The following is a 14,316-nucleotide window of genomic DNA, read 5'->3' as shown; positions in this document are numbered from 1 at the left end:
TTTCCGTGCAAGTGTGCTAAGCGGTAGTCACATTTTAGAATGCACATTTTGTGAGCATAGATCTCCTTGCTGCATCAGCAGTAAGGTTTATGCTCATAAAATGGGCATTCAGATTTGTTTTAAAACATTTGTAGTCCATCTATAATAACGTGTCAGGCTAAGTGGATCACAAATAAAACAGTACAACAATTTAAAACAATGATACAGGTAAAGCTGTGCATTGGGCTGAATGTACCTTTCTTCATCAGCCTGAAGATGGCATCTGAAGTTAAACAATATGTCATTCCCAATATTAGCATCCAGTGAGGATTATTTCAAAGGATGCCCTGCTACCACTTTTGTTCTGCAACTCAAAGAAGTGAGGATAAGAGGTGGTGATTACTAAATAAATCAATGACTGAAAAAATATATAAATGGATAAAAAATAAATGGTATAAATATGCTATAGATATAAATAAACAAATATACAGGTAAACATCAAATATTTATTCAAAACAGTAAACTACCATACAAATCGCTAAATTATAAATAGAGTAATGCATGTAAATTGTAAAGAGGAATACAAATTAAACAAATAAGCAAAAACTAATAAAACCCAACATGGCCATGTTTCAGTATAATTTTCTGCACCAGGGTTTGACAATTATTTAATCCATAAATGAAAGCAAACCAGAAAGTGACAATAAATCATTTATGTGATAAAGGATAAGCCTGTGCTCCTGTTTTTCATCACTCTTCCCCACTCCTGTTTGTTGCTTTTACTGCAAAGGTGTGCCTATGTTTTTTGGTTTTTTTTTTTGTTTGACCAATTTTGTTCTGGCACTAACTGTACTGAGTATTCATTAGAGATGTGCAGGCCAAAAAATGTGGTTCCAGTTCATTTTGTTTCGGGGGATATTTTCTATTTTCCATTTTGTTTTCCAAATCAAAATTTAAAAAAAACCACAAAAACAAAAAGAAGAGACTGAAGAGGGATCCTGCGTGGACGCATGGGATAGTGGTATGCTGGGCATGCTTAGTGTGCCTAGGCAAAGTTCTACAGAAGTTTTCCGTGCTGGGCTCCATCTGATGTCACTCACATGTGAGGACTATCATCCTGCTTATCCTAGGAGAAAGGAAGAATATTAGATGCTCACCTGTAAATAAAAGTAAATAATGCATCCACAAAAGACACCTCCCCAACCCCCAAGACCTCCCTAGATTCCATACTCACAAGTATATACTCTCCAGGTCTGACATTGTGAGTTACATAAGAACTTAAGAAATTGCCATGCTGGGTCAGACCAAGGGTACATCAAGCCCAGCATCCTGTTTCCAACAGAGGCCAAAACCAGGCCACAAGAAACTGGCAATTACCCAAACACTAAGAAGAACCCATGCTACTGATGCAATTAATAGCAGTGGCTATTCCCTAAGTATAATTGATTAATAACCATTAATGGACTTCTCCTCCAAGAACTTATCCAAACCTTTCTTGAACCCAGCTACATTAACTGCACTAACCACATCCTCTGGCAACAAATTCCAGAGCTTTATTGTGCATTGAGTGAAAAAAAATTTTCTCCAATTAGTTTTAAATGTGCCACATGCTAACTTCATGGAATGCCCCCTAGTCCTTCTATTATTCGAAAGTGTAAATAACCGAGTCACATCTATTCGTTCAAGACCTCTCATGATCTTAAAGACCTCTATCATATCCCCCCTCAGCTGTCTCTTCTCCAAGCTGAACAGCCCTAACCTCTTCAGCCTTTCCTCATAGGGGAGCTGTTCCATTCCCCTTTATCATTTTGGTTGCCCTTCTCTCTCGCCATTTGTCAGATTATCAAAATTATCAATACTAACATGGGTAGTTAAGGACATCGCTACAAGCCCTTGTGCAAAGCTGTTGAAAATATGGTTATCAAATTTCCAAAAAAGATTTCCTAAGAAAAAAATATCTTGGGTTTTTGGATCTCTCCACACTAACAAGATTACCTTTTTCCTACTAAGAAATCCTCTCTCAAGAACTACTTTACTCCCTTATCTATAATTCCAAATTGAAAAAAATCATCAACCACAATAGCTTCAACTTTGATTTGAACATTTTGGCCTATTACCTTAGTTAAAAATCTTGACAACCTCTGCCAAAAGGTCCACAGAAATGGACAGGACCAAAGTGTTAGCAAACTTCCCAGACATATTTTATATTTAATACAACAATCAGGGTTGATATTTTGGCCTTATAGGCCCTATTCTGCAAAATATAGGCCTTATAAAGAAATTTGTAAACTAATTTTTAAAAAGTCAAAATCCCTGTAAGATTTTTTAACTCTCATAAAACTACTCTCCAATTTCTGAGTGGTAAAATATTCAATTCTCTATTCCATTTTGTTGCCAAGTCCTCATAATATCCATAAGGATTCTGCTCCTGAAATGTTTTGTGTAAATCAGAAATAATACTTCAATAGAGAACATCCAATCCTGGCCCAAACTAGTCGGATTTGATGGATGGCCCAACAGAAGCTGTTGGTTGCCAAATCTTATATGACTGCACTGAGTAGATAGCCTGTGCTATTCCCAGCGTACTTTTTCTCTGAATGTCGACCTTTAGAATACATGTGATTTATGATTTTTGGGCCAGCTTTTGGAAAACGGTCACTGTCTTTCACAGATCTGGTAGCAGAATAACAGATTCTTAATCATATTCGTTATCTGTTTTTACAGTTCCATAAAGTTGTTTCCCAGGGGTCGGGCAATAATGAAGATGGGGAAGAAAGTGAGGGTTTGGAAGAAATTTTGTGATGTGCTGATAGGGGGCAGCATTTTCCTTCTCTACCATACATTACTATTAGGAGGCAGATCTGTGAAGAGGATATGAATTGATTTTTTAATTTGGTATTGCTTTGTAGAGAAGCGGTATCTGTTACGCTGGAGCAAGTTAAATTTATTGTGGATAGAGAGCTGGAAACGGTGATTCAAACTGTATGAAAGATGCCGTTTTGACAGAGTATGGTATCAAATTGATTGGTGGTATAGTTTAGAGGTAGTGAAATGGGTATATTATACTATTGGGTGTTTGAAAACGCCAACATTTTGAGAATTGTATTTTCTGTGAATTATATTTTTATAAATGTGCAGTATTTACATGTCAGGATGTTGTATTCATGTGATTAAGGTTTTTAATGCTTTAATGTATTCATGTGATTTGTGTGGGAATTATGAGCTTTGCTCCTGAAAGAGTATGTCAGGGGTTAAGCTCTATCAACACATCCAACTTCCCCTTTCTCGGGCCTGCACTGAAGGCAGCAGAATTGTGTAAGCTTTAGCCTGCCACTAGCTGAGACAGGAAATCTGTCTAACAATCTACTTGCCACAGACATGCCTGCACCAGGAATAGAGCTCAAACTGTAGCAGATCGAAACTGCTCGTTGCCTACTTCCTCTTACACTTAGTCAGCTAGTTTAACACATCTTAAACTGCTTCAATGTCCAGTTTATGACCTTTCTCCCCCCCCCCCCCCGCCTGCCAGCTTACACGTAGTCAGCATAAAGGCCAGGAAGGACATTTATGGTATGACGCTGTAACAGCCAATGAATGATATATATGTATTTGCAAAGAACCAATGATGTTATGACAAATCTGCATGCTATGCTATGGAATTATGTACAATAAAAGGAGACCCGGGGAAGGAGGAGGGGAGGTGACCTTCCCGGGGACACGCTTCACCACGAATCCTGCCTGATGTGTCTTCATTGATGCAACAGATTTGTCTTGTATTTTGTTGATACTGTATGTATTTTGTCTAATAAATATGTAACAGATACACTTCTAAGTGATTTGTTACAGTATTAATGTACATGTGGGTACCAACGACATAGGAAAATGTGGGAGAGAGGTTCTGGAAGCCAAATTTAGGCTCTTAGGTAGAAAGCTTAAATCCAGAACCGCCAGGGTAGCATTCTCTGAAATGCTCCTTGTTCAACGCGCAGGTCACCAGAGGCAGGTAGAGCTCCAGTCTCAATGCGTGGATGAGACGATGGTGCAAGGAAGAGGGATTCAGTTTTGTAAGGAACTGGGGAACCTTTTGGGGAAAGGGGAGTCTCTTCCGAAGGGATGGGCTCCACCTTAACCAGGGTGGAACCAGACTGCTGGCGCTAACATTTAAAAAGGAGATAGAGCAGCTTTTAAACTAGAACAAAGGGGAAAGCCGACAGTCGCTCATCAGTGCATGGTTCGGAGAGAGGTATTTTCAAAGGATACTAATGATGCATTAGAATTAGGGCATCCCAACAGTGAGGTTCCAATAATAAGAAAAGTAGTCCAAGTGACTGTAACTAAAAACTCACCTGAGCTAAAAAATTCTAACTTATCCCTATAAATTAAAAAGCAGAATGAAAATACAAACAAAAAACAAACTTTGAAATGTTTGTAAGCTAATGCCAGAAGTCAAAAAAGTAAGATTGGAGAATTGGAATGTATAGCAGTGAATGATGACAGACTTAATTGGCATCTCAGAGACATGGTGGAAGGAGGACAACCAATGGAACAGTGCTATACCGGGGTACAAATTATATCGCAATGACAGAGAGGAACACCCGGGAGGTGATGTGGCGCTTTATGTGTGGGATGGCATAGAGTCCAACAGGATAAACATCCTGCATGAGACTAAATGCAAAATTGAATCTTTATGGGTAGAAATCCCTTGTGTGTCGGGGAAGACTATAGTGATAGGAGTATACTACCATCCACCTGGTCAAGATGGTGAGACGGACAGTGAAATGCTAAGAGAAATTAGGGAAGCTAACCAAATTGATGGTGCGGTACTAATGGGATACTTCAATTACCCCAATATTGACTGGGTAAATGTATCATCGGGACATGCTAGAGAGATAATGTTCCTGGATGGAATAAATGATAGCTTTATGGAGCAATTGGTTCAGGAACAGACGAGAGTGGGAGCAATTTTAGATCTAATTCTCAGTGGAGCACAGGATTTGGTGAGAGAGGTGGTGGGGCCGCTTGGCAATAGTGATAATATGATCAAATTTGAATTAATGACTGGAAGAGGAACAGTATGCAAAATCCACGGCTCTCGATAAAATGAGAAAAATTGTTAGAAAAAAACTGAAAGGAGCAGCTACAAAAGTAAAAAGTGTGCAAGAGGCATGGTCATTGTTAAAAAATAACATTCTAGAAGCACAGTCCAGATGTATTCCACACATTAAGAAAGGTGGAAAGAAGGCAAAACGATTACCGGCATGGTTATAAGGGGAGGTGAAAGAAGCCATTTTAGCCAAAAGATCTTCATTCAAAAATTGGAAGAAGGATCCAACAGAAGAAAATAGGATAATGCATAAGCGTTGGCAAGTTAAATGTAAGACATTGATAAGACAGGCTAAGAGAGAATTTGAAAAGAAGTTGGCCGTAGAGGCAAAAACTCACAGTAAAAACTTTTAAAAATATATCTGAAGCAGAAAGCCTGCGAGGGAGTCAGTTAGACCGTTAGATGATCGAGGGGTTAAAGAGGCACTTAGAGAACATAAGGCCATCGCGGAAAGATTAAATGATTTCTTTGCTTCGGTGTTTATTGAAGAGGATATTGGGGAGATACCCGTACCGGAGAAGGTTTTCATGGGTAATGATTCAGATGAACTGAATCAAATCACAGTGAACCTAGAAGATGTGGTAGACCTGACTGACAAACTGAAGAGTAGTAAATCAAAGAGTAGTATACACCCCAGAGTTCTGAAGGAACTAAAAAATGAAATTTTAGACCTATTTGTAAAAATTTGTAACCTATCATTAAAATCATCCATTGTACCTGAAGACTGGAGGATAGCAAATGTAACCCCAATATTTAAAAAGGGCTCCAGGGGCGATCCAGGAAACTACAGACCGTTTGGCCTGACTTCAGTGCCAGAAAAAATAGTGGAAAGTGTTCTAAACATCAAAATCACAGAACATATAGAAAGACATGGTTTACTGGAACAAAGTCAGCATTGGCTTTACCCAAGGCAAGTCTTGCCTCACAAATCTGCTTCACTTTTTTGAAGGAGTTAATAAACATGTGGATAAAGGAGAACCGGTAGATGTAGTATACTTGGATTTTCAGAAGGCGTTTGACAAAGTTCCTCATGAGAGGCTTCTTGGAAAAGTAAAAAGTCATGGGATAGGTGCCGATGTCCTTTCATGGATTGCAAACTGGCTAAAAGACAGGAAACAGAGAGTAGGATTAAATGGACAATTTTCTCAGTGGAAGGGAGTGGGCAGTGGAGTGCCTCAGGGATCTGTATTGGGACCCTTACTTTTCAATATATTTATAAATGATTTGGAAAGAAATACGACGAGTGAGATAAACAAATTTGCAGATGATACAAAATTGTTCAGAGTAGTTAAATCACAAGCAGATTGGGATAAATTGCAGGAAGACCTTGTGAGTCTGGAAAATTGGGCATCAAAATGGCAGATGAAATTTAATGTGGATAAGTGCAAGGTGATGCATATAGGGAAAAATAACCCATGCTATAGTTACACAATGTTAGTTTCCATATTAGGTGCTACAACCCAAGAAAGAGATCTAGGCGTCTTAGTGGATAACACATTGAAATCGTCTGTCTTTTTTGAGGTGTGCTCCTAGAAGTAACCTAGAATGGTCAGCATCTTGAAGGTCAGCTCCTAGAAGTCACCTAGTAACCTAGAATGCTCAGCATCCTGGAGGTAGATTAATGCTTATCTTTTGGCAGCAAAGAATGCTGCTGAATTATTAGATGAAAACGTTCTAGTATAGATTTTACCTATATAGATTAGTTAGATGCTGAGCCAAGAGATCTCTATCAATTTATTTAAATCTTTTTCATATACTATCTTAGGCAATGACTCAGGAAAATTTTCTGAGGATAGAACATCCTCCTACATGACAAATGGAGAGTCAGCAGTTGAATGTACATTGTGATGTCTGTAAATGTGAAGGTATTGGGGGGGGGGGGGTGATGGTCTATGCCAGTGGTTCTCAACCTTTTTTCTGTCGGAACACACCTGACAGATGGTTCTCACATCCATGACACACTGGCCCATTATCATCACGGGGCTAGATGTAAATGTACAGGTTGCATCCATGGGAACCCCCCTGACCCACAATAATGGATGTAAAGCAGAATTACGACATTCCCCATACAACTCACCCTACAAAAAAAGATATTCTGGTTCTGGTGTCATCTCAGTAACAGCAACTCAAACTCCTGCTACTTCCAGGCTCAATAGCCCTACTTATGAAAAGACAGCAGTTTACCACCAATGCATGTCCTCTTGAGAAAACACAACAAATAAGACTGATACAAACGCTTACATGCTAGTAAAATATCTCGGTAATAGACACAGAACCGACCTAACATACTCCCAGGATCTGTAATAATGCACATAAACTAATCCGCACACAGTTACACCTGTATTATGGAATACACTCAAACAGGAGCAACCCTATCTATGAAAAGGCAACACTACAAATATTAAATCAGGCCCTAAAAAACCAATACACCTCCTATTAGAAAACAGAACAAGCCAAGCTGCTAAAGATCCCTACACAGAAATAACTGTAAAACTATACTAATAAGCAGAATAAATGTTTCAAAACAGCTATGAACAGAACATCCAACAATTAAAAACTCATAAAAACTATTAAACATACTCCAAACACCAATACAATATTTAAAAAAAAGCAGACACATCTCATAATATTAAATAATTAAAATGGCAGTCAATCAAGAAAAATAAACTTAAAAAGCCACCTTTACTTTCCCCCTCCAGCAGTTCTCCTATTCCCTTTCCATGCAGGCCGTAGCACACACCAGAAGCAGCAGTAGTGGCTAAGCTCTATATTCATGGTCCTCTTTTTTAGGGCCCATGTCTCTCACAGACACACCATACCAGTTCATGCCCCCATGACCAGTTTGTCTCTCACACACCAATCATTTCCCAAACAGTCTTTGACACACACACCAGTCACCTTCCTGAACAGTTTCTCTCATGTCATACACACACACACACAGGCTTCCCACTCCCGTGTTCTACTTACATATACGGGCTTCTCACTCTCATAATCACTTTCTCTGTCTCACACACACACCAGTCTCTCACTCCCATGCTTGTTCTCTCTACATGCACAGGTTTCTCATTCCCATAATCACTTTCTTTCTCTCTCTCACACACACATACACACAAACACACACCAGTCACCTGATCTCTCTCATGCATACACACACACAGGCTTCCCACTCCCATGTTCTCTTTCAGATATGCAGGCTTCTCACTCCCATAATCACTCTCTCTCTTTTACACACACACACACACACAAACACCAGTCTCTCTCTCATTTCCATACTCGCTCTCCACCTGCACAGGCTTCTCATTCCCTGAATCACATTCTCTCTCTCACATTCACACACACCAGTTTCTTTCTCTCACACACACTGTCACCTTACCAATCAGTCTCACTCTCATGCATGCACACACACATAGGCTTCCCACTCCCATGCTCTCTCTCACATAATCAGGCTTCTTACTCCCATGCTTTCTCACATACCCAGATTTCTCACTTCCATGCTTTTTCTCTTTCTCACACTCACATACACATCAGTCATCTCTCTGAGCAGTCACTCATTGTTTCTCACATATACACATACATCAGCTCTCTGACCAGTTTCTCTCAATCACACACATGCTCTCAAATACATTCTCTCACTTACACATAGGCTCTCAATCACACACACACACATTTTCTCACTTACACACAGGCTGGCTGCTTCTCTCTCTGTCACTCACTTCCTCCCCTCCCCCCCCCCAACACAAATTTTACTGCAGCAGCCTCCTCCTCCAGCCCCTGCAGGCCAAGAAAGAAGAATCCCATCGGCTGCGGGAGGCTCATGCTGCTGTCTCCTTTCCCAATTACGTCTGCTTTGGTTGCTCGGGGGCCGATGCTGCTGCCGCCACTGCTACTTTTCCACGCAGCACGGCCTTTCTCCTTCCCGTGCACCGCGTATCACTTCCTGTTCCGGGTCACGGGGGGAGGGGGGGGCAGGCGCGGGAAGAAAAATAGGCCAGCCACGGGTGCCACAGCTTCTTCTAGCACTGCTGCCGTTCCCACTGGGCTTGAACATGCTGATAGCCCAGCGGCAACAGCAGCAGGGAAGGAAGAGCAGCTGGAGAGACCGGGAGCACGCAACACACCTGCCAGTGCTTGGCGAAACACTGGTATGTCGTGACACACCGGTTGAGAAGCGCTGGTCTATGCACTCCATATCAAGATTACTTAGAAGGACAAACCTCTACAACATTGTCATCACTGACAGTGGACAGCACCAAGATACTAAATCAATGTTGAAGAATTGATGCCTGAACCCATCACTCAATGTCAATAGCTCTCACTTGACCCCAAAGGTGTCATTACCCTGCCTCACACTAAACTCCGAACAGGCAATCTTTGATATCAAAGTTTCATTCAATGAGTGACTTGTTGTGGAAGTTTTCAATGTCAAAGGTTTCAATGTTGAATGATTAGAAGAACTGACTTAAATGTGGATGGCTTCAGAATGGTATGGAGTCATAATCATCTAAGACTTATAGCTCTAGGACAGGGGTGGCCACTCCGGTCCTGAAGAGCCACAAACAGGCCTGGCTTACAAGATATCCATAACAAATACACATGAGATAGATTTACATATAATGGAGGCAGGTCATGAAAATCTCTCTCAGGTATATTCATTATGGATATCTTGAAAACCAGACCTGTTTGTGCCTCTTGAGGGCTAGAGTTGGTCATCCCAGGTCTAGAAGATAAGCAATCTGAAACATCACGTTTAAGTCTTAAACTGTACAGACATTCAGTATGGTGGTCAGTTATGAACAATGTTATATTACCTACAGGGCACAATTTAAACCCTGTGGCCATTTTGTCAGCCATCAAATTAAAAGTAACAATTTTTACATATAGTAAGGCCTGCAGTCCTTTTTTGTAAGACAAGGAAAGATATTGAAAATAAATTTAAAGAGAAAAGCGCTAAGAGAGCCTCACAATCGAAGTAAGAAGTTTTTACAATACAGGAACATACATCTTTTTCTGCCAAAGACAAATGACTGAGGGAACCTCATGACATGTACCTGTGTGGTGCTTGCTAACCATGAGCAGAAAGAGCTAGAAAGGACTAGAAAACCTATCTAGATAAATCTTTCTGTTCTCAGCACCATCAGATGACATCAACCACATGTGTAAATGAGTCATTCTACTTGTCCATGGAGAAAATTACAATAGTCTGTCTCTCACTGAGTGTTTCTCTTGAATATAAAAACAGTGTATAGCCTATGCTCACAAGTGACTCACCTGAATATAAAGATAGTGTACTGCCTGTGTTCCTGGATGTTTCTCTGAATCTCTGGAATCTTCCCTACAATTATTCTTGCATTCTTCATCCTGTACACAAAAACATACTAACATTTCAATCAAGTTTTCAGTCATTAAGTGAATTGGAAAAGTGCAGTGCATTGCATCTGGAAAACAGAAGACGTTCCAATGGTTACTATAATGCATCTGAGAGATAGAGATGGTTTATGCGATTGGCATAGGTAGGTGGAGGGGAGCCTCAGCATCAAGCACAAGATGTCTGCAAGAGGGATATCCTTTGGATAATGGAGTATGCTTTGGGACAATGTCCTGTGATGGCGCTGTCTAATTTGGGAGGGATTGCTGTGATCAGACTTGGGTATGTTTGGGAGCTGGTTCCTGTGATCGGTGCTGGTGGGGAATGAGAGATTAATGTAGGTTCCTATCAGTAACAGACACTTTGGTGCTTGACATTTTGTCTCCATCTTTTATGTACCACATTCAAGAGTTTTGGAGCAACTGGACATCACAGAGTTATAGTTTTTGGCTTTTCTCTAGAGTAGCTTGCTATCAATAGTTAGACATTAGCATTACCGGATCCAGCAATCCTCGGCACTACATACTGTTGATGATTTTAAAGATTTCCTTATTTCTTTCACAATTTGCACCTATTTACCTGTATGTGGCTTTTACTGTTCTCATCCTTATTTTCAAAAATGATGTCACTGTCAGAGTTGGTAGAAGGCCTGCAGCAGAGAACAAAAGAGGTTGAACATGGAAAAAAGTGCAGTTGCTTACCTGTAACAGGTATTCTCCTAGAACAGCAGGATGTTAGTCCTCACGTGTCGGGTGACATCAACTGATGGAGCCCAGCACGAAAAACTTTTGTCAAAGTTTCTAGAAGCTTTGACCAGCACACTGAGCATGCCCAGCTGTCGTCATCTGCGTAAAGTCCCCCTTCAGTCTCGTAACATAGAAAAAATAGGAGTGAAAAAATGAAACAAACCAGAAGGAGAACTCAACTCCATGGGGAAGTAGACGGGATTTCTGAGGACTAACATCTGCTGTCCTAGGAGAACACCTGTTACAGGTAAGCAACTGCGCTTACTCCTAGGACAAGCAAGATGGCAGTCCTCACATGTGGGTGAATACCAAGCTCCAGACTGTCCTCATAGCAGGTGAGACCATCAGCAACCAAACAAAGTGCCAACAGGCACAACAACTGCGGTGCAGGTTGGCAGGGGACTGTCTGGGCTCCACTAGAAGCATGAAACAGGAAGAGTTGAATTCAGGTCTGGAACAGATTGCACAGGACGGATTGACCAAAGACACTGTCCTGATGCCCATCCTTGTCCAGGTAGTAATAGGCCGCAAAGGTGTGAAGAGAACTCCAGGTTGTGGCCCAGCAAATTTCGACAACAGGGACTGCTCGCAAATGAACCACCGACGTCGCCATGGCCCACACAAAGTGAGTCTTTACTCTGCCGGCTAGCAGAAGGCCTGCTTGCACATAACAGAATGCCTTGCAATCCAACAGCCAGTTGGATAAATTTTGTTTACCCACCTCTATTCCCAGCCTATTGGTATTGAAGGACACAAAGAGCTGAGTAGACTGCCTGTGGCCGGCAGTGCAATCTAAATAGAAAGCCAAGACCCTCTTTCAGTCCAAGGTATGAAGAGCCTGTTCCCCCTGCATGAGAATGAGGCCTCGGAAAGAAGGTGGGTAAAACGATGGACTGATTAAGGTGGAAATCAGTCACAACCTTAGGCAGAAACTTAGGGTGCGTACGCAAGACCACATGATCGTGAAAAAATCTCGTGTATGGCGGGTACATAACTAAGGCCTGAAGCTCACTGACTCTAGGAGCCGAAGTAATTTCCACCAGGAAAATAACTTTCCAGGTGAAGAACTTCAGGTCGCAGGAATGCAGCTGCTCAAAGGGAGGACGCATGAGCCACGCTAGAACAATGTTCGGGTCCCAGGACGCAACAGGAGGCTTCAGCTGGAGCAGGCCCCTCATAAAGCAACCTAAAGACTGCACCGATACAGGCATGCCAGCGACTCCCCAATGATACGCAATGACAGCACTAAGGTGAACCCTGACCGAGCTGGTTTGAAGCCCTGACTCGGAAAGGTGCCACAAATAGACCAAAAGCTGGGGGAGAGGGCACGCAAAGGGATCCAAGCCATGCCCCACACAGCAGACGGAGAATCTTTTCCACTTCAATCTGTATGACTTCCTGGTTGAAGGCTTCCTAGAAGCCACCAGCAGCTGTGAGACATTGTCCATAAGAGCCAAGGGATGAAGGACTACGCGCTCAATATCCAGGCTGTCAGCGCCAATGCCCAGAAGTTCAGATGGCGCAGAGTACCCCGATTCTGCATGATCAGATCAGATGCAGTCCCCAGCCAGATGGGGCCCTGACCAACAGGGCCTGCAGGAGTGGGAACCAGACCTGTTGGGGCCAAAAGGATGACACAAGGATCATGGTGTTATGAATCTCTGTGAGGAGTTAGCAATCTGTTATACATCGGCTCCTGTAGAGGGAGGAGTTAGCAATCTGATATACTCTACTCCTCAAGAAGGGAGGAACATAAGAACATAAGAGGAGTTAGTAATCTGTTATGAATTGGCTCTTGTGGAAGGAGGAGTTAGCAATCTGATATGCTCAGCTCCTGTAGAGGGAGTAGTTAGCAATCTGTTAAGGAATAGACTGCGGAGTTGCAATCTGTTATGAATCTGTTGCTGAAGATTCCTGATGAGGAAGGAGTAGCAGCAATCTGTTATCAGCGGAGTGCTTGGAGAGGGCACTCGGCTGTAAAGGAATGTAGATAGGTGGATCCTTGGGCCGATGGCAGATGACTGCGCCCCCAGGAGGATATCCTGAGAGGGACCACCGGCTAGGCTTGGGTATGGAGACAGACACAGATAGTTCTTTTATTAGACAGGTTAGTTGAACCACCAGAGGTGGCAGTAGTGAGCTGATATGCCCGGCAGGGCTGAAGTCCCTCAGGAACTGGAACAACAATCCCAGGGTTGCTGAGCTGTAGAGAAACTATAGATAGTGAGTAGACAGGGTATGCTGGGTTCATAGCCAGAACTAGATGACAAAACTCACATAAGGTCTTAAGGAAGCTCAGTAGCTGGAAAGGGTAAGGCCCTCAAGGAGCGAGTACCTGGTTCCAGGGAAAGCTCTGGAGAGCGATGGTAACTCACAATGTCTGTATCTGCGATAGCTTCCAGGCAGTAGAGAATCTTCAGAGTGTTCAGGAACATGGGCCCTCGAGGAGCGAGTACCGGTTCCTATCTGCAATCTGAAATAAAGAAAAGAGAGCGAGGCCCCCGAGGAACAGGTACCCCTGGTAAGTCCGAGGAGGCAGAGTAGCTTGGAACGAATCCCTTTGCGTTTCCTTGTTAACTCGATTCGTTAGCGAATATTGAGACCTTTTATATTGGAAGCGGATGACGTTATCTCAGGGAATGCCCCCGAGGTTCGCGCCCTTGCTGGTACATGAATCGGAGCGCGCGCGCCCTACGTCATTAGGCAACATGGCGGATCCACAGCGCTGTGCCGGGCCGGGGATGCCGGAGGGAGATGGCAAGAAAACGCCGCGGCAGCTAACCGTCCATCAGACCCAGAGGGCGTCGCCACAGAGGTAAAAAGGGCGGAGTGAGGGCATCGAGCAGCGACGGACGCAACACATGATCCCTCTGTCCTTTTGAAGCTTAAGCAGTATTTTCAAGAGGAGAAATAGAAGGAGCTACGCATACAACAGGCATCTCCCCCAGTGGAGAGAAAAGGCATCTTGGGCCAGATGTCTGCCTCTGGACAACAGGGAGCAGAACCTGCTCACCTTGTGATTGTGCGGGGATGCGAAAAGGTCCACATCTGGTGTACCCCACCGACAAAACAGCTTGGCCACTACCTCAGGGTTGAGGGACCAGTCGTGTGGCTGGAAGAAG

General features: G+C 42.7%; 1 protein-coding gene across 2 annotated transcripts in view; it reads right to left on the bottom strand.

The window, feature by feature from the left end:
- The window catches only part of EIF2AK4 (eukaryotic translation initiation factor 2 alpha kinase 4), a 546,008-nt gene that overhangs the window by 300,530 nt on the left and 231,162 nt on the right, over positions 1-14,316 (bottom strand). For both annotated transcript variants that reach the window (XM_029600187.1, XM_029600189.1), the window contains exons 13-14: positions 11,028-11,097; positions 10,352-10,441 (exon numbers count right to left, since the gene is read on the bottom strand). In XM_029600187.1, coding sequence (XP_029456047.1) covers positions 10,352-10,441; positions 11,028-11,097 — 160 coding nt within the window. The remainder of the gene's footprint in view (positions 1-10,351; positions 10,442-11,027; positions 11,098-14,316) is intronic.

Source organism: Rhinatrema bivittatum, chromosome 4, assembly GCF_901001135.1.
Source record: "Rhinatrema bivittatum chromosome 4, aRhiBiv1.1, whole genome shotgun sequence".
In the NCBI taxonomy this organism is placed as follows: domain Eukaryota; kingdom Metazoa; phylum Chordata; class Amphibia; order Gymnophiona; family Rhinatrematidae; genus Rhinatrema; species Rhinatrema bivittatum.
Note: the sequence above shows the minus strand (reverse complement) of the source record. Positions and strands in the feature narration are given on the sequence as shown.